Genomic DNA, 23,896 nt, shown 5'->3' with positions numbered 1-23,896 from the left:
GGATCGTTAGACATCCGTGTTATACTGTATGCCCACCCCTCCACCCTGACCAACCACCCTACTTTCGTTTTTGCCTTAAATAACCATTTGTCTTATATAACCATACCAAACATAAGATATTATACTAATTTGAGTGTCCCGGAATTACATTTACTATGTTACGTCTAGTCTATGAGATCAGGCTGATCACAGGCATGAACAGAGTAACAGGTCATTGAAGTTATGAGTGTGAGTGTTAGAGAGGGATTTGAGGATTTCACTGTGGGTCAATGCAGAGCTAAGCATGAAGGATTTTTGTGGCATGACATAAAACCAGAAACCACAGCACAGAGGAAACCTCTGAGGGTCATAATGGCTGGTCCCATTAAACCTGGGGGAGGAGGAGTTTCAGCAGACCTCAGAGGACAGGAGCTGTCATGGTGTTAAGGACAGTAGATGAATCACCACACTTTTTTGCTCTTGTTCCCTGTGTGTGTGTGTGTGTGTGTGTGTGTGTGTGTGTGTGTGTGTGTGTGTGTGTGTGTCTTGACAGAGGTAGAACGTGATGAAATACAGAATTGTGCGTTCGTTTGTTGTAGCTTTTTATTATTGTAATAGATCATTTTCATCCCTAGCTTTTTAAGAATGAGGCAAGATGAAGTCAAATTTCTCAAACAAGAAACATGGTTGACTGTTTCCCTTCAGTCGATTTCTCATTCTCTTGTAAAATAGCAATGATGCAAGCGCTCTGATCTAGAAGCCAGTGAAAGCGAGAGGTTTTACAGCTAGTTTGTTCAGCTCAGGAAAGCCCCACGGCAGCACTTTGGAGTGTAGCATTGTGTTTTGGTATCCTCATCTCCTTTGACAGAGTCTCCCGCATAACGACGGAGCAGATAAAGCAGTACTGGGTAGAGCTGGTGGGGCTTTCAGAGTCAGTTTCATCTTTCTGCTCAGGCACAGGGCAGGCGTCATATGAAGTGTTTATCTCAGGAGTGCCTGATTTACCTCTGATTGGTGTCAAATGTGAGAGAAAGTGGGATCCGGGTGCTCTTTTTCCGTTGTATGGATGTCTGTCTTTGACGGAGAAAAGCCTTGCCATTGAGAACATTATTCCAGTCAAAGAGATACTATCAATATTTGTGTTGACACATACCCTACTGCTTCAGTCAGGATAGCATCACGGCTGGGGATTTGTTGTCATCTGTCTGAGACTGAGATACTGGTTGAGCAGAATACATTTAGAGGTACGTTAGGAAGAAAATCCTGCATGTATGAAAAAGCCCACCCTGTGGATTTCACAACGTCTGCGGAAGTCGAAGCCTCTCCTAGTTCGGGCGGTGCTCGGCGGTCAATGCCACCGGTCTTCTAGCCATCATTGATCAATTTTTTATTTTCCATTGGATTTATCTTGTCTTACTACACACCTGGTTTCAATCCCATTCATTACCTGTTGTGTATTTAACCGTCTGTTTTCCCTCATGTCTTTGTCAGAGATTGTTTTATGTTCAGTATTCGTGTTTTGTATTTGGTGCGCGACGGGTCCTCGTACCCACTTTGTTTCATTGTATTTCATGGTTTTGGAGTTATGTGTTTTAAGTTATTAAACTACTCCATTCCACCAAGTTTTAATTATCCTGCGCCTGACTTCCCTGACACCTATACACACGACTGTGATAGAATCTCTGACCAAAATGTAGTCAGCAGGAGAAGGTACCCCAGCCGTGGAGGTGGTGGAGCGCGTCCTGGAACATACGCCGATGATTTCCAAGCTGAGCGCCGCCATGGATCTCGTTGTCCAGAATATGGACCGCTGGGAGACACAGGGAGTTTTTCCAGCGCCTCTACCAGCACAACCGGGGTCTACCCTGAACACCCCTTTCCCACCTGAACCTAGCTATCCATACCACAGGGATACGACGGAGATGCTGCCGGCTGCCAGGGTCTCCTCCTAAAACTAAGCATGTACCTGGCCACGGTCCACCCAGCTCCATCGGACCGTGAGAAGAGTTTCGCCCTCGTCTCGTGCCTCACCGGGAAAGCCCTGGAGTGGGCCAGCGCTGTGTGTGGAGGGGGAGATGCGGCGTTGGACGATTTTGAGGAGTTCACCCGCTGTTTCCGGACAGTATTCGACCACCCACCCGAGGGCAGAGCGGCGGGTGAGCGCCTTTACCATCTGAGGCAGGAGACGAGGAGTGCCCAGAAGTTTGCGCTGGAGTTTAGGACTCTGGCTGCCGGCGCTGGATGGAGCAACAGGGCCCTGATCGACCATTACCGCTGTAGTCTACGTGAGGACGTCCGTCGGGAGCTTCTCTGCAGTGACACCACCCTCACCTTCGACCAGCTGGTGGACCTGTCCATCCGGCTGGACAACCTGCTGGCTACTCGCGGACGTCCAGATCGGGGTCTGGTTGTTCCATCCTCCCGCACACCCTCTCCGATACCCATGGAGCTGGGAGGTGCGGTGCGCAGGGAAACCGGAGGGGGTTTCCTCTTGTGCACCATATGTGGCCGCAGAGGTCTTACTGCTGGTCGGTGCCGGGTTGGTTCCTCTGGGAATCGAGGTAGCAGGCAGGGCGCTCTGGCGTCACCCCAGGTGAGTAGGCACGATTCTCATCCAGAGCCCTCTGTTGCACATATGTTTGTCTCTGTTACTTTTCTTGAATTTTCCCCGCGTTCCCAGCATAAGGCGCTAGTAGATTTAGGCGCGGCTGGGAATTTCATTAATAAAGGATTAGCTCATAGTTTAGGGATCTCCATTGTTCCTGTGGATATGCCTTTCCCTGTTCATGTCTTAGATAGTCGACCATTAGGGTCAGGGTTTATCAGGGAGGCAACCGCTCCTTTGAGTATGGTAACGCAGGGGGGTCACAGGGAAAAGATGAGTATTTTTCTTATTGATTCTCCTGCGTATTCCGTGGTGCTGGGCCTACCCTGGTTAGCTTGTCATAACCCCATTGTTATAACCCCACTGTTTCTTGGCCACAGAGGGCTCTCACGGGGTGGTCGTGAGAGTGCTCAGGTAGGTGTTTGGGGATTTCTGTTGGTGCTACTACGGTGGAAAGTACAGACCAGGTCTCCACCGTGCGCATTCCCCCAGAATATGCCAATTTGGCTCTCGCCTTCTGTAAAAAGAAGGCGACTCAATTACCACCCCATCGACGGGGGGATTGTGCGATAGATCTCCTGGTAGACGCTGCACTTCCCAGGAGTCACGTGTATCCCCTGTCGAAAGTGGAGACGGTGGGTATGGAGACATATGTCTCCGAATCCCTGCGTCAGGGGTACATTCAGCCCTCCATTTCACCTGTCTCCTTGAGTTTCTTTTTTGTGAAGAAGAAGGATGGAGGTTTGTGCCCGTGCATTGATTATCGAGGTCTCAATAAAATCACGGTGAGGTATAGTTACCCGCGATTGAGTCAATGCACAGGGCTCACTTCTTCAATAAACTGGATCTCAGTTTGCGTACAGAGTGCGTACAATCTAGTGCGTATTCGGAAGGGAGATGGGCGTAAGAAGGCATTTAGTACCACCTCAGGGCATTATGAGTACCTCGTCATGCCGTATGGGTTGCAGCCGTGCGTAATTAGCCGACTCCCACCACGGTAAAGGAGGTGCAGTGATTTTAGGGTTTGCCAACTACTACCGGAGGTTTATCAAGGGTTTTGGTCAGGTTGCTGCTCCCATTACCTCACTGCTAAAGGGGGGCCCGGTGTGCTTGCAATGGTCAGCTGAGGCGAACATGGCTTTTAGGCACCTGAAGGCTCTGTTTACCTCGGTTCCTGTGTTGGCTCATCCGGATCCCTCTTTGCCGATCATAGTGGAGGTGGACGCATCCGAAGCTGGGATAGGAGCAGTGCTCTCTCAGTGCTCGGGTACGCCACTGAAGCTCCGCCCCTGTGCCTTCTTTTCGAAGAACCTCAGCCCGGCGGAGCGAAACTATGATGTGGGGGACCGGGAGTTGTTGGCTGTCGTCAAGGCCTTGAAGGCGTGGAGACAATGGCATGAGGGGGCTAAACACCCTTTTCTCATCTGGACTGACCATCGCAAACTGGAGTACATCCGGGAGGCGAGGAGACTGAATCCTCGTCAGGCAAGGTGGGCCATGTTTTTCACCCGTTTTGTGTTTACCCTCTCTTACAGACCAGGCTCCGAGAACGTTAAGGCAGACGCACTGTCCCGGCTGTATGACACAGAGGAGCGGTCCATGGATCCCACTCCCATACTCCCAGCCTCTTGTTTGGTGGTGCCAAACAATGAACATGCACCTGTGGAACGGTCATTAAGACATGAGGACTGCAGATGTGGCCAGGGCAATAAATTGCAATGTTCGTAGTGTGAGACGCCGAAGACAGCGCTACAGGGAGACAGGACAGACAGCTGATGGTCCTCGCAGTGGCAGACCATGTGTAACAACACCTGCATCGGTACATGCGAACATCACACCTGCGGGACAGTTACAGGATGGCAACAACAACTGCCCGAGTTACACCAGGAAAGCACAATCCCTCCATCAGTGCTCAGACTGAATAGACTGAATAATAGGCTGAGAGACGCTGGACTGGGGGCTTGTAGGCCTGTTGTAAGGCAGGTCCTCACCAGACATTACCGTCAACAACGTCGCCTATGGGCACAAACCCACCATCGCTGGACCAGACAGGACTGGCAAAAAGTGTTCTTCACTGACGAGTCGCGGTTTTGTCTCACCAGGGGTGATGGTCGGATTTGCGTTTATCGTCGAAAGATAGAGCGTTACAGAGGCCTGTACTCTGGAGCGGGATTGATTTGGAGTTGGAGGTTCCGTCATGGGCTGGGGCGGTGTGTCACAGTATCATCAGACTGAGCTTGTTGTCATTGCAGGCAATCTCAATGCTGTGCGTTACAGGGAAGACATCCTCCTTCCTCATGTGGTACCCTTCCTGCAGGCTCATCCTGACGTGACCCTGCAGCATGACAATGCCACCACGCACAGAACGAGCAGTATGGCTGATTTCCTACAAGACAGGAATGTCAGTGTTCTGCCATGGCCAGCAAAGAGCCCGGATCTCAATCCCATTGAGCATGTCTAGGACCTGTTGGATCGGATGGAGAGGACAGGGCCATTCCCCTCTAGAAATGTCTGGGATCTTGCAGGTGCCTTGGTGGAAGAGTGGGGTAACATCTCACAGGAATAACTGGCAAGTCTGGTGCAGTCCATGAGGAGGAGATGCACTGCAGTACTTGATGCTGCTAGTGGCCACACCAGATACTGACTGTTACTTTTGATTTTGCCCTTCCCCTTTCGTTCAGGGACACATTATTACATTTCTGTTCGTCACATATATGTGGAACTTATTCAGTTTGTCTCAGTTTTTGAATCTTATGTTCGTACAAATATTTACACGTGTTACGTTTGCTGAAAATAATTGCAGTTGACAGTGAGAAGACATACATACATACACACACACACACACACACACACACACACACACACACACACACATACACGCATACACGCATACAAGCATACATGCATACATACATACATACATACATACATGTATGTGGGGCGGCAAGTAGCCTCGTGGATAGAGCATTCGGCCAGTAACCGAGAGGTTGCCAGATCAAATCCCCGAGCTGACAAGGTAAAAATCTGTCGTTCTGCCCTTGAACAAGGCAATTAACCCACCAAGATTGGCAAATTCGCCACTGGCGCCCTTTGCTCTTCACAGATGAAAGCAGGTTCACACTGAGCACGTGACAGACGTGACAGTCTGGAGACGCCGTGGAGAACGTTCTGCTGCCTGCAACATCCTCCAGCATGACCGGTTTGGCGGTGGGTCAGTCATGGTGTGGGGTGGCATTTCTTTGGGGGGGGGGGCGCACAGCCCTCCATGTGCTCGCCAGAGGTAGCCTGACTGCCATTAGGTACAAAGATGAGATCCTCAGACCCCTTGTGAGACCATATGCTGGTGCGGTTGGCCCTGGGTTCATCCTAATGCAAGACAATGCTAGACCTCATGTGGCTGGAGTGTGTCAGCAGTTCCTGCAAGAGGAAGGCATTGATGCTATGGACATGCCCATCCGTTCCCCAGACCTGAATCCAATTGAGCACATCTGGGACATCATGTCTCGCTCGATGCTTTAGTCCAGGTCTGGGAGGAGATCCCTCAGGAGACCATCCGCCACCTCATCAGGAGCATGACCAGGCGTTGTAGCGAGGTCATACAGGCACGTGGAGGCCACACACACTACTGAGCCTCATTTTGACTTGTTTTAAGGACATTACATAAAAGTTGGATCAGCCTGTAGTGTGGTTTTCCACTTTAATTTTGAGTGTGACTCCAAATCCAGACCTCCATGGGTTGATAAATTTGATATCCATTGATCATTTTTGGGTGATTTTGTTGTCAGCACATTCAACTATGTAAAGAAAAAAGTATTTAATAAGAATATTTCATTCATTCAGATCTAGGATGTGTTATTTTAGTGTTCCCTTTTTTTTGTTGAGCAGTGTACATACATTCATAAATACATACATACATACATACATGTATGTGTGTGGGGCGGCAGGTAGCCTCGTGGTTAGAGCATTGGGCCAGTAACCGATCGGTTGCCAGATCAAATCCCCGAGCTGACAAGGTAAAACTCTGTCGTTCTGCCCTTGAACAAGGCAATTAACCCACTGTTCCTATGGCCGTCGTTGTAAATAATAATTGTAAAAAAAAAAAAATGTTTAAATAATAATAATAACTGACTTGCCTTAAGTTAAAATAAATAAAAAACAATCATACACTCTAACAATAATGCTACAGAAGTGACACCCGGACAGGGACGGTCCCAAAAGATTACAGCCATGAGTGATCAACTTACACTTTATAACATGTTGTCTTCTGTCTGATTTAATGTGACCCTCTTCCTGTCTCGTAACAGATCCAGCCCCTGACGGTGGCCCTGACCCAGACTACATCCCCAGGTCCAGATGATTCCAGCAGGCACAGCCCAGGAGGTTCAGCAGAAGCTCTTCCAGCAGCAGGTGGTGACTGCAGCTGCCTCGCTTCAGATACAGAGCCCTCTCCTCACAGCCCGGCCCAACAGGCCCCAATTTCCGCTGCAGCAGTCCCCAGTACAGCAGCAGCCAGCCAAGGGCCAGGCTCGCGGAGGGGCCATGAGGGGAAAGGCCCAGGCCAAGCCCAGCGGGGGCAGCAGCTAGGTGCACACAGGACTAGTTAGAGCTCCCCTTTCAGCTAGGCTAAGCAGGACATCTCATCAGTGTAAATGCACTCAGTGACTGAGGAGCAGCATTATGAAGAGATCCAGCGTTATGAAGGAGTGGTGGAGTCCAGTCTGAGGTGGCTGTGTTGAATCTAACCTGGTTTAAGGAACTGCTCCATGTAAAGGAATGACCTGTCTTTTAAGAGTGTCATCATCTATCTTCAACACAGTACTGTAACTGTCGGCTGTTTCCTTCGCGACTGTTTCAGAAGGTCTCCCCTGGAGGAAACCTGGACCAACATCCAGGGGGAGGTTTAAGATCAGAAAAGCAGAAAAACAATATTCATGCCTTTTTTTAAATTGATGAATATATTAATGTTACTATATCAGAAGAGAAAACATTTATTTGGGTAGGAGGGCAGAGATTCAGGCCTAAAGCCACTCAGAATATCCTAGATCACTGGATCAGAGGGCATGTCACACAGTGTCAGAAGAGTCAGACTGTGTAGAAGGGCTATACACTCCACTATAGTTAATGTTGCTATCACTGCTAACATTTAAAAGACCAGTATTGTAATCTGGTCTGTTAACGGGAGCACATAAGAAGACAAAGGCCAATTTAATGCAATGAATGACGTTTAATAAATTGTCTGAAGTTACTTGGTCTTTAAGGACTGTTTGAAGGGCTTGAACAGGCCTTTGGAGATGGCAGAAAACATCCTGACGAGAAGTGGACGTTTGTGAGGCGTCTCCTGTTGGGAGCTGGCGGGGAGATCCTTTGGCAGTGCAGACATGGCAGCATGTGGCACTATGCTGGGCACTACAGAAGAGAGACAGAGAGTTTACATGCACTTTAATTCAGAAATGATGTAATGTATGTTACAACTCAACATAACTGACACTGATAAATGAGAACCAACAGCTTGAGTTTTGGAGAATATAATTACTTTTACATAAGAGATGACTAATGATTGCGTATATAACCTTTGTAAGGTTATTTTGAAATGGCATTTCTTTGTACACCAATATCTCAAACAGACTGTTGTCCTGTTGTGTGAACTTACGCATGCCATCTTCAGCAGTGGTCTGTACTTGTTCTGATTCAGAGCGGTGGGAATCCTTCTTGTTCCCCTTCTTGAATAGCTAAGTATTTAAAGAGAAAAACATGTTTTAAAAAATGTCACAGCTGACCAACCTCATGATGATAACAATCACACCTACCACACCAGCACAACAACATTTATGATTGGTTTTGGAATGAACGGATGGTTTTATATTTTTACACTGAATAGCATTGTTTACTCACAACTGTTCATTTAAATACGTTTGCTGTACCTTTAAGTTGCTTGTCAGCCTGACCAGCCTTTGTAGAAAAGATAGTTTCCCGCTGCTAGCCCTCACATCCTCAGCCAGTGGAAGAGCCTTAGGCCCGGTGGTTTTGACTGATGTTCTTGAGGCTGCCCTCAATGCCTCATTACATCTGTGGAGAAGCGCTTCACTCAAAGACTTGACAAGAATCCTATCAAATGAAGAGTCCTGAGTCGACACGGCCTGTTGGAGGATTTTCTCCGAGCCAAACTCCTCCAACAGATTTTTATAGACGACTCTGTAGACTTTATGAATCCTCAAGTTCTCTGGATAGGCTTGTGTCTCAGAGCAGCCTGACCATGCACAGAAGACCTCCATAACTTTGGGGATCAGGTCTTGTGACTTGCGTGTGACGTCAACTGGGTAATCTTCTGCTGGGGTTTGGATTTCTGTTAGAATTCTCATTACTAACATGCTGATGAGGTCGGTGACGTCATCATCACTGCCCAAGTTATCAGAGGATGGGGTTGGAAGTGTGACATCTTTGACCATGTCTGGGCTGGTTGACATATCGTCCCTGACAATGTTTTGAGCTACACCAGAATGACTGGTGGTATCCACTTCCTCTCCATCAATGTTGGCCTTCAAGATTTGTGCCGCATTGGAGGTCTCGCTTGTTGCCATAATGGTGCCAGAAGGAGACAGCCGAGGGGAGGACTTGTCACTCAATAGATTGCCTACATCAGATATAGTGGTTTCAGATGTTTGGAGAGATTCAGTTGGAGAGGATCCTATACTTTCTGCATCAGAATCCACAGAGTACATGACCTGGCTTACCATAACTTTGGTAAAGAGACTGACTGTGTCACTAAATACTGATGAGGAAGAAGAGCATGAAATTCTATCTTCAGACACTCTAGCCAAAACCTTGGCCCCCTGAGCCAAACTCATTGAAGTTGAATAGGGCACAAAACTAGGAAGCAGGAGGCACTTAACAGACTCCTCTACAAACAGCTGAACCAGCTCGTAAGTTGTGGGCTTCCCCACCTTGTCATTCCTCTTCAGCTTCGAAACGATGGTATCAGATGCACTCTTTCCAGCCGCCACTGTCAGTCCCAGAGGGGTCAAGTTGCTATCAGAAATTATGCGGTTGACTTGGTGACTGAGATCACGGGAGAGAGCACCAATCTTACCCTGAGATATGAGCTCCTCCAGTCTAGCTATTGCATCTGTTAGATCAGGGTGAGATGTAACCTGCCCTTCTGCCTCTGGATATACTTTCTTCATGATGGTATCGGCTATGGCAAACATGCTTGTTCTGGCATCACACACCATTGTTTTTGGCTTACTAGATTCGCTCATGTCAATGACTGAGCATCTTACAATGGGCTGAGCAGTACTCTCGGGTAACTCAGAAGGAATGGGAGTGCCAGGGAGTGCAAATTCCCACTCTGTCTTCTGTGATTTGGCAGTTGAGAATGACAACGAGGAAGAAGACCGCAGTGACTCTTGATAGACCAATTCCTCGCCAAATTCGCTGCTTATCTTCTCAATGTTCTCCAGCATAGTTCCAACCACTTTATCTATTTGTGAAAGCTGTCCTGCAGCCACCATTTGGTCAGATTTTGACAGTTGCTCCTGGACACTGCTGATGATACTGTCCTCTGGCATTCCCAGGTGGGCTTTCAGTGAGGTCTGGGAACTTTAAAATGAACAAGCAAAGCATGTTAATTGCTGTCTGGAGTTGGAAAATCAATATCTTAGTGCTAACAAATCTAACAAGCATTATAATTGAGTATTCTAAATGTAATTTATATGTGTGCATTAGATATTGCAAAACACACCTGTTAGAAAGCTGGAAAATATTGAAATGGGGAAATTATTGTTCATCAGTTTGAGGGTTAGGATTAACTGCACACACACACACAGACGCATTATGGGGAACATACAGTACCTCTTGGAAGAGGGTGTGCTAGACCTTGGTCGGAGAGCCCTGCCGCCACAGTTACACATCTCCTTTGCCAAATATTTAACTTCCTGGATGAGTTCTAGTCTTTTCTGCTCAAAGGCAGTGAAGGATCTTGCACTGCCGCCCCTCTTGAGTGAGTCAGCGTTGTCATAAAAGCCCGTCACCCCTAGAATGCGGGCCAGGGCCGGCAGCAGGATCTGCAGGGTGGTCTGTGCAATGAAGTTGACAATGGTCTTGCACAATTTTGCAAGCTGTTCCTTTGTCATCTGCATTGCACAAACAAAACAGAACACACACAGCAGGTTTGGCAATGAAACTCTGATGTAAAGTATTCTAGATTGAACAGAATGCATTTCATCAACATCGTTTTCCTTATCTGTGACTGAATTCAAAGTTGGATGAAGTATGACAGATTAATGAACGTAATAGCAGAATAGAACTATGGTTAATTCCTCTCTCGATTCAACATAACATTCCCAAATCAAAGGTCAAAGGCTGATGGAGAAACTTACAGGTTTTTTAAATCCTTTATAGATCACTTGCCATTGCCTAGAAAAGAAAAAAGAAATGTGTTTTAGTTACTTTTTATTTCCTTCTGCACAAAATATGTGAGGCTAGAGCAAAACATGGGCCTAACATACTCATCAGTAAGATTGCGCATGAATGAGATGAGGATTGGGTAGCAGTCCTCCATCTCATCTTTGTTGCCTGGGCCGAATGCAGCCTTAAGAGCATTCTTCTCCAAGAGCTCAATAACAGATCCTCTGTCCGGGTGTTTATTCCTCAATCCTAAATATGTTATTACCGTATAGGACAATTCAGGATAAGTCAGACGCTTTTCTCTTAATACAATACTTTGATAAAATTGCTACAATAGGACTATTGAATAAAACTATCCATGCAACATTTCTTACTGACTCCAGTTTCTAACATGACCTTTATCTATGATATGCAGGTTTAGAGAACCAACATACTACAGAGTGAAAATCTATGACCTGCATCCGTATCAGTGCCCTGCTCCCCTGACTTCTTGGCACTACTTTTCCTCTTCGCCTTGGATAGAATATAATAGAATAGATTCCAGATCACAAATAATAGACATGTTACATCAGGTCAATGCAGCTATTGTGACAATTGAGTGTTACTAGTCTAGTAGTTGCCCTGTCACACCTGCCATTTTACCTTTCCTGTCTTCTTGGGCTCCTTCTTGAGCTGTGCCACTGGTTCTTCCTCAACAACCTCCCTCCCCTCCCTCGGGGGATCATCATCATCTCTCTGTACTACCTGAAGGACATAGGAATTTCATGTCAATGTCAGATTAGATTCTTGCAAAGGACATCATAGAGCTACAGCCATATCAGAGCTAAACTGGTGATTGACTTAATAGAGAGAATTAGACATTTGTTTTGCAATAGCCTATGTTATCTTAAATGACGTTTTCCTTAGTTACATTCCGAAATATGTTGTTTCATTTAACCTACCCTTTCTTCATCCATAATAGCATACAGTATTTTTTATATCTCGAAAAACTTGTCCTTGTCTGTGTTGTTTTCACTCATGTTGAGTTTACTGAGGACAATATTGCAGCCACTGACGAATTAAGAACTTCATACCACGTCATGGAATGTTAGACCTTTATGACATCAGGGGCTAATTGCACATTCCCATTCTCTCATTAATATTGGGGGGAAATATATTGATCAGATCACACAATTTCCCCATCAACCGTTTTCGATACAGCTAGGCCCACATTGAAATCTGTTCACTAAGCACTGTGACTCAGCAGGTCAAAACATAAATAAACCTAGTCTAATTTCGTGTCGACCTCTTTTGGATTTATTTCGGTACCCCATTTAGTGAGCCAGTTGATTGATATATTCCTTATAGTGCATTCCTTAAAAGTAGGCCTACATTAGGGAATAAGGTGCTATTTGGTAGCATATTCCTCTCTAGCCCATGCCTCCACCAATCCAATGATTTTAGATTTGTAGGAAGAAGCGAACGAGAGTGTACACTTCAGGAGAAGGGAGATATTATTGGACTGTATCCCTAGGCTATAGCCAGTCCTAAACCAAGTAGCCTTGAATACGAAACCAAAAGCTTGGATTGCCAAAGGCCTATAAGAGCTAAATTGGTGATAACAACTTTAAACTTACTGTAAAACATGTTCTACCTTCCCCTATATTTCTCTTACCTTTTCTTCCACCATAGCTCATTTTATATATCGAAAAGCATGTCATTGACTGTTTTGGCTTTGCTACTCTCATGTCGAGTTATGATAAAAGAGCATTTTTGCAGACGCAGACTTTTAGTTAGTCGGGGACGTCATGGACTGTTTTGGCTTTGCTACTTTCATGTCGAGTTATGATAAAAGAGCATTTTTGCAGACGCAGACTTTTAGTTAGTCGGGGACGTCATGGACTGAAGGCAGTAGAAATGTTAACAAATGTTGATATGTTGCCCTCTTGTGGAATTATTTAGGTACAACAACAATGTGTTGTGTAGGATCCAAATGATTGTTTTCTCCTCATCCCTGTGTTACGTCCTATTATCAGTCTCAAACAGAGAGCAATACACTTTAATAGTAGAGGGTTAAACACTCTTTGCGATGTAATTATTTGATGCACCGCAAGGGGCTATTGTGTTGTCAGCATTGGGTTCATGTCTCGTGTACTTTTCGTATTTTTTTGTATATTATATATATATAATATATATATATATATATATACTCAGCTGTTCTCCCGAACCCCACTCATACACGGCTAGAGCCCAATACTCCACCTGATCCTTGCTGTAAACTCTGGACCTTGGCACCGGTTAATCGCTGCTACCGATTGGCTATAGTGGATCTATAGTGGCTAACGCCACTGCCACGAAGCTAGCACCAGTTAGCCGTGAGCCAGGCGCATCTCCCTGCTAGCATTCTAAATTTTACAATACCTCTTTCGCCATCTGGCTTGGATTCTCTGTCGACACGGCCCCCCGCCGCACCACCACGACTGGTCTGCCGACGAATACTCCATCCGCTGTGCCTTCAACCGGCCTCCGTCGGAGGGCTACTAACTTTAAACGCCGTGTAGCCCGCGTGCTAGCGTAATTGCGGCTTCCCTGTACCATCTACTGCTGCCTTCTGGACACTATTATCACTTGGCTACAGAGCTGATGCCTGCTGGACTGTCCATTAATCACGTACTCCATTCTGTTTATTTATTTTTTTATCTGTCGGCCCCAGCCACGGTTTACAATGGTAGTGTAGTTCCACTCTTCATACCTCTGATACCTCCTTTGTACCACCTCCCACACATGCGGTGACCTCACCCATTACAACCAGCATGTCCAGAGATACAACCTTTCTTATCATCACCCAGTGCCTGGGCTTACCTCCGCTGTACCCGCACCCCACCATACCCCTGTCTGCGCATTATGCCCTAAATATATTCTACCATGCCCAGAAATCTGCTCCTTTTATTCTTTGTCCCCAACTCTCTAGGCGACCAGTTTTGATAGCCTTTAGCCGCACCCTCATACTACTCCTCCTTTGTTCCGCAGGTGATGTGGAGGTAAACCCAGGCCCTGCTCCCAGAAGTTTGCGCTGGAGTTTAGGACCCTGGCTGCCGGCGCTGGATGGAGCAACAGGGCCCTGATCGACCATTACCGCTGTAGTCTACGTGAGGACGCCCGTCGGGATCTGGTCTGCAGAGACACCACCCTCACCTTCGACAAGCTGGTGGACCTGTCCATCCGGCTGGACAACCTGCTGGCTACTCGCGGACGTCCAGATCGGGGTCTGGTTGTTCCATCCTCCCGCACACCCTCTCCGATACCCATTGAGCTGGGAGGTGCGGTGCGCAGGGAGACCGGAGGGGGTTCCCTCTCGTGCACCATATGTGGCCGCAGAGGTCACACTGCTGGTCGGTGCCGGGTTGGTTCCTCTGGGAATCGAGGTAGCAGGCAGGGCACTCTGGTGTCACCCCAGGTGAGTAGGCACTATTCTCATCCAGAGCCCTCTGTTGCACATATGTTTTTGTCTGTTACTTTTCCTGAATTTTCCCCGCGTTCCCAGCATAAGGTGCTAGTAGATTCAGGCGCGGCTGGGAATTTCATTAATAAAGGATTAGCTCATAGTTTAGCTCTCACCTTCTGTAAAAAGAAGGCGACTCACTTACCACCCCATCGACGGGGGAATTGTGCGATAGATCTCCTGGTAGACGCTGCACTTCCCAGGAGTCACGTGTATCCCCTGTCGCAAGCGGAGACGGTGGCTATGGAGACATATGTCTCCGAATCCCTGCGTCAGGGGTACATTCAGCCCTCCATTTCACCTGTCTCCTCGATTTTCTTTTTCTGTGAAGAAGAAGGATGGAGGTTTGTGCCCGTGCATTGATTATTGAGGTCTCAATAAAATCATGGTGAGGTATAGTTACCCCTACCTCTTATTGCTATGGCCATTGAGTCAATGCACAGGGCTCGCTTCTTCAATAAACTGGATCTCAGGAGTGCGTACAATCTGGTGCATATTCGGAAGGCAGACGAGCGTAAGACAGCATTTAGTACCACCTCAGGGCATTATGAGTACCTCGTCATGCCGTATGGGTTTTAGCCCTGTGCCTTCTTTTCGAAGAACCTCAGCCTGGCGGAGCGAAACTATGATGTGGGGGACCGGGAGCTGTTGGCTGTCGTCAAGGCCTTGAAGGCGTGGAGACATTGGCATGAGGGGGCTAAACACCCTTTTCTCATCTGGACTGACCATCGCAAACTGGAGTACATCCGGGAGGCGAGGAGACTGAATCCTCGTCAGGCAGGGTGGGCCATGTTTTTCACCCATTTTGTGTTTACCTTCTCTTACAGACCAGGCTCCCAGAACGTTAAGGCAGACGCACTGTCCCGGCTGTATGACACAGAGGAGCGGTCCATGGATCCCACTCCCATACTTCCAGCCTCTTGTTTGGTGGCGCCAAACAATGAACATGCACCTGTAGAATGGTGTTAAGACACTAACAGCTTACAGATGGTAGGCAATTCAGGTCACAGTTATGAAAACTTAGGACACTAAAGAGGCCTTTCTACTGATTCTGAAAACCACCAAAAGAAAGATGCCCAGGGTCCCTGCTCATCTGCGTGAACATGCCTTAGGCATGCTGCAAGGAGGCATGAGGACTGCAGATGTGGCCAGGGCAATAAATTGCAATGTTCGTAGTGTGAGACGCCGAAGACAGCGATACAGGGAGACAGGACGGACAGCTGATGGTCCTCGCAGTGGCAGACCACGTGTAACAACACCCACATCGGTACATGCGAACATCACACCTGCGGGACAGGCACAGGATGGCAAGAACAACTGCCCGAGTTACACCAGGATAGCACAATCTCTCCATCAGTGCTCAGACTGAATAGACTGAATAATAGGCTGGACTGGGGGCTTGTAGGCCTGTTGTCTGGTGAAGACCTGCCTTACATCACCGGCAACAACATCGCCTATGGGCACAAACCCACCGTTGCTGGACCAGACAGGACTGGCAAAAAGTGTTCTTCACTGACGAGTCACGGTTTTGTCTCACCAAAGGTGATGGTCGGATTTGCGTTTATCGTCGAAAGATAGAGCGTTACAGAGGCCTGTACTCTGCAGCGGGATCGATTTGGAGTTGGAAGGTCCGTCATGGGCTAGGGCGGTGTGTCTAGGGCGGTGTGTCACAGCATAATCGGACTGAGCTTGTTGTCATTGCAGGCTATCTCAATGCTGTGCGTTACAGGGAAGACATCCTCCTCCCTCATGTGGTACCATTCCTGCAGGCTCATCCTGACATGACCCTGCAGCATGACAATGCCACCACGCACAGAACGAGCAGTATGGCTGATTTCCTACAAGACAGAAATGTCAGTGTTTTGCCATGGCCAGCAAAGAGCCCGGATCTCAATCCCATTGAGCATGTCTAGTACCTGTTGGATTGGATGGAGAGGACAGGGCCATTCCCCCCTAGAAATGTCTGGGATCTTGCAGGTGCCTTGGTGGAAAAGGGGGGTAACATCTCACAGGAATAACTGGCAAGTCTGGTGCAGTCCATGAGGAGGAGATGCACTGCACTACTTAATGCTGCTGGTGGCCACCCCAGATACTGACTGTTACTTTTGATTTTGCCCTTCCCCTTTCGTTCAGGGACACATTATTAAATTTCTGTTCGTCACATATCTGTGGAACTTATTGAGTTTGTCTCAGTTTTTGAATCTTATGTTCGTACAAATATTTACACGTGTTACGTTTGCTGAAAATAATTGCAGTTGACAGTGAGAGGACATACACACACACACATACATACATACATACATACATACATACACTGCTCAAAAAAATAAAGGGAACACTCAAACAACACAATGTAACTACAAGTCAATCACACTTCTGTGAAATCAAACTGTCCACTTAGGAAGCAACACTGATTGACAATAAATTTCACATGCTGTTGTGCAAATGGAATAGACAACAGGTGGAAATTATAGGCAATTAGCAAAACACCCCCAATAAAGGAGCGGTTCTGCAGGTGGGGACCACAGACCACTTCTCAGTTCCTATGCTTCCTGGCTGATGTTTTGGTCACTTTTGAATGCTGGCGGTGCTTTCACTCTAGTGGTAGCATGAGACGGAGCCTACAACCCACACAAGTGGCTCAGGTAGTGCAGCTCATCCAGGATGGAAAAATCAATGCGAGCTGTGGCAAGAAGGTTTGCTGTGTCTGTCAGCGTAGTGTCCAGAGCATGGATGCGCTACCAGGAGACAGGCCAGTACATCAGGAGACGTGGAGGAGGCCGTAGGAGGGCAACAACCCAGCAGCAGGACCGCTAGCACCGCCTTTGTGCTAGGAGGAGCACTGCCAGAGCCCTGCAAAATGACCTCCAGCAGGCCACAAATGTGCATGTGTCTGCTCAAACGGTCAGAAACAGACTCCATGAGGGTGGTATGAGGGCCCGATGTCCACAGGTGGGGGTTGTGCTTACAGCCCAACACCGTGCAGGACGTTTGGCATTTGCCAGAGAACACCAAGATTGGCAAATTCGCCACTGGCGTCCTGTGTTCTTCACAGATGAAAGCAGGTTCACACTGAGCACGTGACAGACGTGACAGAGTCTGGAGACACCGTGGAGAACGTTCTGCTGCCTGCAACATCCTCCAGCATGACCGGTTTGGCGGTGGGTCAGTCATGGTGTGGGGTGGCATTTCTTTGAGGGGGGTGCACAGCCCTCCATATGCTCGCCAGAGGTAGCCTGACTGCCATTAGGTACCGAGATGAGATCCTCAGACCCCTTGAGACCATATGCTGGTGCGGTTGGCCCTGGGTTCCTCCTAATGCAAGACAATGCTAGACCTCATGTGGCTGGAGTGTGTCAGCAGTTCCTGCAAGAGGAAGGCATTGATGCTATGGACTGGCCCGCCCGTTCCCCAGACCTGAATCCAATTGAGCACATCTGGGACATCATGTCTCGCTCCATCCACCAACGCCACGTTGCACCACAGACTGTCCAGGAGTTGGCGGATGCTTTAGTCCAGGTCTGGGAGGAGATCCCTCTGGAGACCATCCGCCACCTCATCAGGAGCATGCCCAAGCGTTGTAGGGAGCTCATACAGGCAAGTGGAGGCCACATACACTACTGAGCCTCATTTTGACTTCTTTTAAGGACATTACATCAAAGTTGGATCAGCCTGTAGTGTGGTTTTCCACTTTAATTTTGAGTGTGACTCCAAATCCAGACCTCCATGGGTTGATACATTTGATTTCCATTGATAATTTGTGTGTGATTTTGTTGTCAGCACATTCAACTATGTAAAGAAAAAAGTATTTAATAAGAATATTTCATTCATTCAGATCTAGGATGTGTTATTTTAGTGTTCCCTTTCTTTTTTTGAGCAGTGTACATACATACATACAGTGGGGCAAAAAAGTATTTAGTCAGCCACCAATTGTGCAAGTTCTCCCACTTAAAAAGATGAGAGAGGCCTGTAATTTTCATCATAGGTACACTTCAACTATGACAGACAAAAGGAGAAAAGAAAATCCAGAAAATCACATTGTAGGATTTTTAATGAATTTATTTGCAAATTATGGTGGAAAATAAGTATTTGGTCACCTACAAACAAGCAAGATTTCTGGCTCTCACAGGCCTGTAACTTCTTCTTGAAGAGGCTCCTCTGTCTTCCACTCGTTACCTGTATTAATGTTTGTCTTAATGTTTGATCTTGTTATCAGTATAAAAGACATCTGTCCACAACCTCAAACAGTCACACTCCAAACTCCAAACTTTGAAGAAATCAACTGTGGGAGCAAATATTAGGAAATGGAAGGCATACAAAACCACTGATAATCTCCCTCGATCTGGGGCTCAACGCAAGATCTCACCCCGTGGGGTCAAAATGATCACAAGAACGGTGAGCAAAAATCCCAGAACCACACGGGGGGACCTAGTGAATGACCTGCAGAGAGCTGGGACCAAAGTAACAAAGCCTACCATCAGTAACACACTACGCCGCCAGGGACTCAAATCCTGCAGTGCCAGATTGGGAGAATGTCATACGGTCAGATGAAACCAAAATATAACTTTTTGGTAAAAACTCAACTTGTCGTGTTTGGAGGACAAAGAATGCTGAGTTGCATCCAAAGAACACCATACCTACTGTGAAGCATGGGGGTGGAAACAGCTTGGGGCTGTTTTTCTGCAAAGAGACCAGGACAACTGCTCCGTGTAAAGGAAAGAATGAATGGGGCCATGTATCGTGAGATTTTGAGTGAAAACCTCCTTCCATCAGCAAGGGCATTGAAGATGAAACGTGGCTGTGTCTTTCAGTATGACAATGATCCCAAACACACCACCCGGGCAAGGAAGGAGTGGCTTCGTAAGAAGCATTTCAAGGTCCTGTGGCCTAGCCAGTCTCCAGATCTCAACCCCATAGAAAATCTTTGGAGGGAGTTGAAAGTCCGTGTTGCCCAGCAACAGCCCCAAAACATCACTGCTCTAGAGGAGGTCTGCATGGAGGAATGGGCCAAAATACCAGCAACAGTGTGTGAAAACCTTGTGAAGACTTACAGAAAACATTTGACCTTTGTCATTGCCAACAAAGGGTATATAACAAAGTATTGAGATAAACTTTTGTTATTGACCAAATACTTATTTTCCACCTTAATTTAAAATAAATTAGTTAGTTGAAGTGTACCTATGATGAAAATTACAGGCCTCTCATTTTTTTAAGTGGGAGAACTTGCACAATTGGTGGCTGACTAAATAGTTTTTTGACCCACATACATACATACATACATACATACATACATGCATACATACATACATGTATGTGGGGCGGCAGGTAGCCTCGTGGTTAGAGCATTGGGCCAGTAACCGAGAGGTTGCCAGATCAAATCCCCGAGCTGACAAGGTAAAAATCTGTCGTTCTGCCCTTGAACAAGGCAATTAACCCACTGTTCTTATGGCCGTCGTTGTAAATAAGAATTTGTTCTTAACTGAAGTTAAAAAGTTAAAGTTAAAATTTAAAAAAAACAATCATACACTCTTAACAATACTGCTACAGAAGTGACACCCAGGGACGGTGCCAACAGATTACAACCACGAGTGATCAACAGATTACAACCACGAGTGATCAACAGATTACAACCACGAGTGATCATTTTACACTTGATGTTGTCTTCTGTCTGATTTAATGTGACCCTCTTCCTGTCTCGTAACAGATCCAGCCCCTGACGGTTGCCCTGACCCAGACTACATCCCCAGGTCCAGATGATTCCAGCAGGCACAGCCCAGGTGGTTCAGCAGAAGCTCCTCCAGCAGCAGGTGGGGACTGCAGCTGCCTCGCTTCAGATACAGACCCCCCTCCTCACAGCCCGGCCCAACAGGCCCCAGTTTCCGCTGCAGCAGAGTCCCCAGTACAGCAGCAGCCAGCCAAGGGCCAGGCTCGCGGAGGGGCCATGAGGGGCAAGACCCAGTCCAAGCCCAGCGGGGGCAGCAGCTAGGTGCCCACAGCTCTCAACAGTGCTGTCTGTTTTCCCCTGCTGGCTGCTGACAGAGGCAGATATATCAGAAGAGAAAACATTTATTTGGGCAGGAGGGCAGAGATTCAGGCCTAAAGCCACTCAGAATATCCTAGATCACTGGATCAGAGGGCATGTCACACAGTGTCAGAAGAGTCAGACTGTGAAGAAGGGCTTGAAAAGGCCTTTGGAGATGGCAGAAAACATCCTGACGAGAAGTGGACGTTTGTGAGGCGTCTCCTGTTGGGAGCTGGCGGGGAGATCCTTTGGCAGTGCAGACATGGCAGCATGTGGCACTATGCTGGGCACTACAGAAGAGAGAGAGAGCGTTTACATGCACTTTAATTCAGAAATGATGTAATGTATGTTACAACTCAACATAACTGACACTGATAAAATGAGAACCAACAGCTTGAGTTTTGGAGAATATAATTACTTTTACATAAGAGATGACTACTGATTGCGTATATAACCTTTGTAAGGTTATTTTGAAATGGCATTTATTTGTTCACCAATATCTCAGACTGTTGTCCTGTTGTGTGAACTTACGCATGCCATCTTCAGCAGTGGTCTGTACTTGTTCTGATTCAGAGCGGTGGGAATCCTTCTTGTTCCCCTTCTTGAATAGCTAAGTATTTAAAGAGAAAAACATGTTTTAAAAAATGTCACAGCTGACCAACCTCATGATGATAACAATCACACCTACCACACCAGCACAACAACATTTATGATTGGTTTTGGAATGAACGGATGGTTTTATATTTTTACACTGAATAGCATTGTTTACTCACAACTGTTCATTTAAATACGTTTGCTGTACCTTTAAGTTGCTTGTCAGCCTGACCAGCCTTTGTAGAAAATATAGTTTCCCGCTGCTAGCCCTCACATCCTCAGCCAGTGGAAGAGCCTTAGGCCCGGTGGTTTTGACTGATGTTCTTGAGGCTGCCCTCAATGCCTCATTACATCTGTGGAGAAGCGCTTCACTCAAAGACTTGACAAGAATCCTATCAAATGAAGAGTCCTGAGTCGACACGGCCTGTTGGAGGATTTTCTCCGAGCCAAACTCCTCCAACAGATTTTTATAGACGACTCTGTAGACTTTATGAATCCTCAAGTTCTCTGGATAGGCTTGTGTCTCAGAGCAGCCTGACCATGCACAGAAGACCTCCATAACTTTAGGGATCAGGTCTTGTGACTTGCGTGTGACGTCAACTGGGTAATCTTCTGCTGGGGTTTGGATATCTGTTAGAATTCTCATTACTAACATGCTGATGAGGCCGGTGAAGTCATCATCACCGCCCAAGTTATCAGAGGATGGGGTTGGAAGTGTGACATCTTTGACCATGTCTGGGCTGGTTGACATATCGTCCCTGACAATGTTTTGAGCTACACCAGAATGACTGGTGGTATCCACTTCCTCTCCATCAATGTTGGCCTTCAAGATTTGTGCTGCATTGGAGGTCTCGCTTGTTGCCATAATGGTGCCAGAAGGAGACAGCCGAGGGGAGAACTTGCCACTCAATAGATTGCCTACATCAGATATAGTGGGTTCAGATGTTTGGAGAGATTCAGTTGGAGAGGATCCTCTACTTTCTGCATCAGAATCCACAGAGTACATGACCTGGCTTACCATAACTTTGGTAAAGAGACTGACTGTCACTAAATACTGATGAAGAAGAAGAAGAGCATGAAATTCTATCTTCAGACACTCTAGCCAACACCTTGGCCCCCTGAGCCAAACTCATTGAAGTTGAATAGGGCACAAAACTAGGAAGCAGGAGGCACTTAACAGACTCCTCTACAAACAGCTGAACCAGCTCGTAAGTTGTGGGCTTCCCCACCTTGTCATTCCTCTTCAGCTTCGAAAGGATGGTATCAGATGCACTCTTTCCAGCCACCACTGTCAGTCCCAGAGGGGTCAAGTTGCTATCGGAAATTATGCGGTTGACTTGGTGACTGAGATCACGGGAGAGAGCACCAATCCTACCCTGAGATATGAGCTCCTCCAGTCTAGCTATTGGATCTGTTAGATCAGGGTGAGATGTAACCTGCCCTTCTGCCTCTGGATATACCTTCTTCATGATGGTATCGGCTATGGCAAACATGCTTGTTCTGGCATCACACACCATTGTTTTTGGCTTAGTAGATTCGCTCATGTCAATGACTGAGCATCTTACAATGGGCTGAGCAGTACTCTCGGGTAACTCAGAAGGAATGGGAGTGCCAGGGAGTGCAAATTCCCACTCTGTCTTCTGTGATTTGGCAGTTGAGAATGACAACGAGGAGGAAGACCGCAGTGACTCTTGATAGACCAATTCCTCGCCAAATTCGCTGCTTATCTTCTCAATGTTCTCCAGCATAGTTCCAACCACTTTATCTATTTCTGAAAGCTGTCCTGCAGCCACCATTTGGTCAGATTTTGACAGTTGCTCCTGGGCACTGCTGATGATACTGTCCTCTGGCATTCCCAGGTGGGCTTTCAGTGAGGTCTGGGAACTTTAACAAGCAAAGCATGTTAATTGCTGTCTGAAGTTGGAAAATCAATATCTTAGTGCTAACAAATCTAACAAGCATTATAATTTAGTATTCTAAATGTAATTTATATGTGTGCATTAGATATTGCAAAACACACCTGTTAGAAAGTTGGAAAATATTGAAATGGAGAAATTATTGTTCATCAGTTTGAGGGTTAGGATTAACTGCACACACACACACATTATGGGGAACATACAGTACCTCTTGGAAGAGGGTGTGCTAGACCTTGGTCGGAGAGCCCTGCCGCCACAGCTACACATCTCCTTCGCCAAATATTTGTTGTCATAAAAGCCCGTCACCCCTAGAATGCGGGCCAGGGCCGGCAGCAGGATCTGCAGGGTGGTCTGTGTAATGGAGTTGACAATGGTCTTGCACAATTTTGCAAGCTGTTCCTTTGTCATCTGCATTGCACAAACAAAACAGAACACAGCAGGTTTGGAAATGAAACTCTGATGTAAAGTATTCTAGATTGAACAGAATGCATTTCACCAACATCGTTTTCCTTATCTGTGACTGAATTCAAAGTTGGATGAAGTATGACAGATTAATGAACGTAATAGCAGAATAGAACTATGGTTAATTCCTCTCTCTTGATTCAACACAACATTCCCAAATCAAAGGTCAAAGGCTGATGGAGAAACTTACAGGTTTTTTAAATCCTTTATAGATCACTTGCCATTGCCTAGAAAAGAAAAAAGAAATGTGTTTTACTTACTTTTTATTTCCTTCTGCACAAAGTATGTGAGGCTAGAGCAAAACATGGTTCTAACATACTCATCAGTAAGATTGCGCATGAATGAGATGAGGATTGGGTAGCAGTCCTCCATCTCATCTTTGTTGCCTGGGCCGAATGCAGCCTTAAGAGCATTCTTCTCCAAGAGCTCAATAA

At 46.7% G+C, this 23,896-nt stretch overlaps 2 protein-coding genes across 4 annotated transcripts in view; both read right to left on the bottom strand.

Moving 5' to 3' along the window:
• Window positions 1–7,788: 7,788 nt before the first annotated feature.
• Window positions 7,789–12,762, bottom strand: LOC118964885. Of its 2 annotated transcripts, XM_036980290.1 has the most exons (9): window positions 12,642–12,762; window positions 11,630–11,731; window positions 11,443–11,500; window positions 11,089–11,236; window positions 10,960–10,996; window positions 10,433–10,713; window positions 8,506–10,180; window positions 8,235–8,313; window positions 7,789–7,990 (listed from the first exon to the last, which is right to left on the bottom strand). In XM_036980290.1, the coding sequence occupies exons 1-9, from the start codon at window positions 12,654–12,656 to the stop codon at window positions 7,827–7,829; spliced, it is 2,559 nt and encodes an 852-aa protein (XP_036836185.1). In that variant the 5' UTR covers window positions 12,657–12,762; the 3' UTR covers window positions 7,789–7,826. The 2 variants fall into 2 exon arrangements, with proteins under 2 accessions (XP_036836185.1, XP_036836186.1); XM_036980291.1 differs by lacking the exons at window positions 11,089–11,236; window positions 11,443–11,500; window positions 12,642–12,762 and having other exon boundaries at window positions 11,630–11,903.
• Window positions 12,763–21,742: 8,980 nt separating this feature from the next.
• The window catches only part of LOC118964888, a 510,365-nt gene continuing 508,211 nt past the window's right edge, over window positions 21,743–23,896 (bottom strand). Inside the window, exons 3-6 of one of the 2 annotated variants that reach the window (XM_036980300.1) lie at window positions 23,782–23,896; window positions 23,653–23,689; window positions 23,209–23,408; window positions 21,743–22,968 (exon numbers count right to left, since the gene is read on the bottom strand). In XM_036980300.1, coding sequence (XP_036836195.1) covers window positions 22,071–22,968; window positions 23,209–23,408; window positions 23,653–23,689; window positions 23,782–23,834 — 1,188 coding nt within the window. In that variant the 5' untranslated portion in view covers window positions 23,835–23,896 and the 3' untranslated portion in view covers window positions 21,743–22,070. The remainder of the gene's footprint in view (window positions 22,969–23,208; window positions 23,409–23,652; window positions 23,690–23,781) is intronic. The other variant, XM_036980299.1, reaches the window with a different exon arrangement.

Source organism: Oncorhynchus mykiss, chromosome 6 (assembly GCF_013265735.2).
Source record: "Oncorhynchus mykiss isolate Arlee chromosome 6, USDA_OmykA_1.1, whole genome shotgun sequence".
NCBI lineage: Eukaryota > Metazoa > Chordata > Actinopteri > Salmoniformes > Salmonidae > Oncorhynchus > Oncorhynchus mykiss.
Note: the sequence above shows the minus strand (reverse complement) of the source record. Positions and strands in the feature narration are given on the sequence as shown.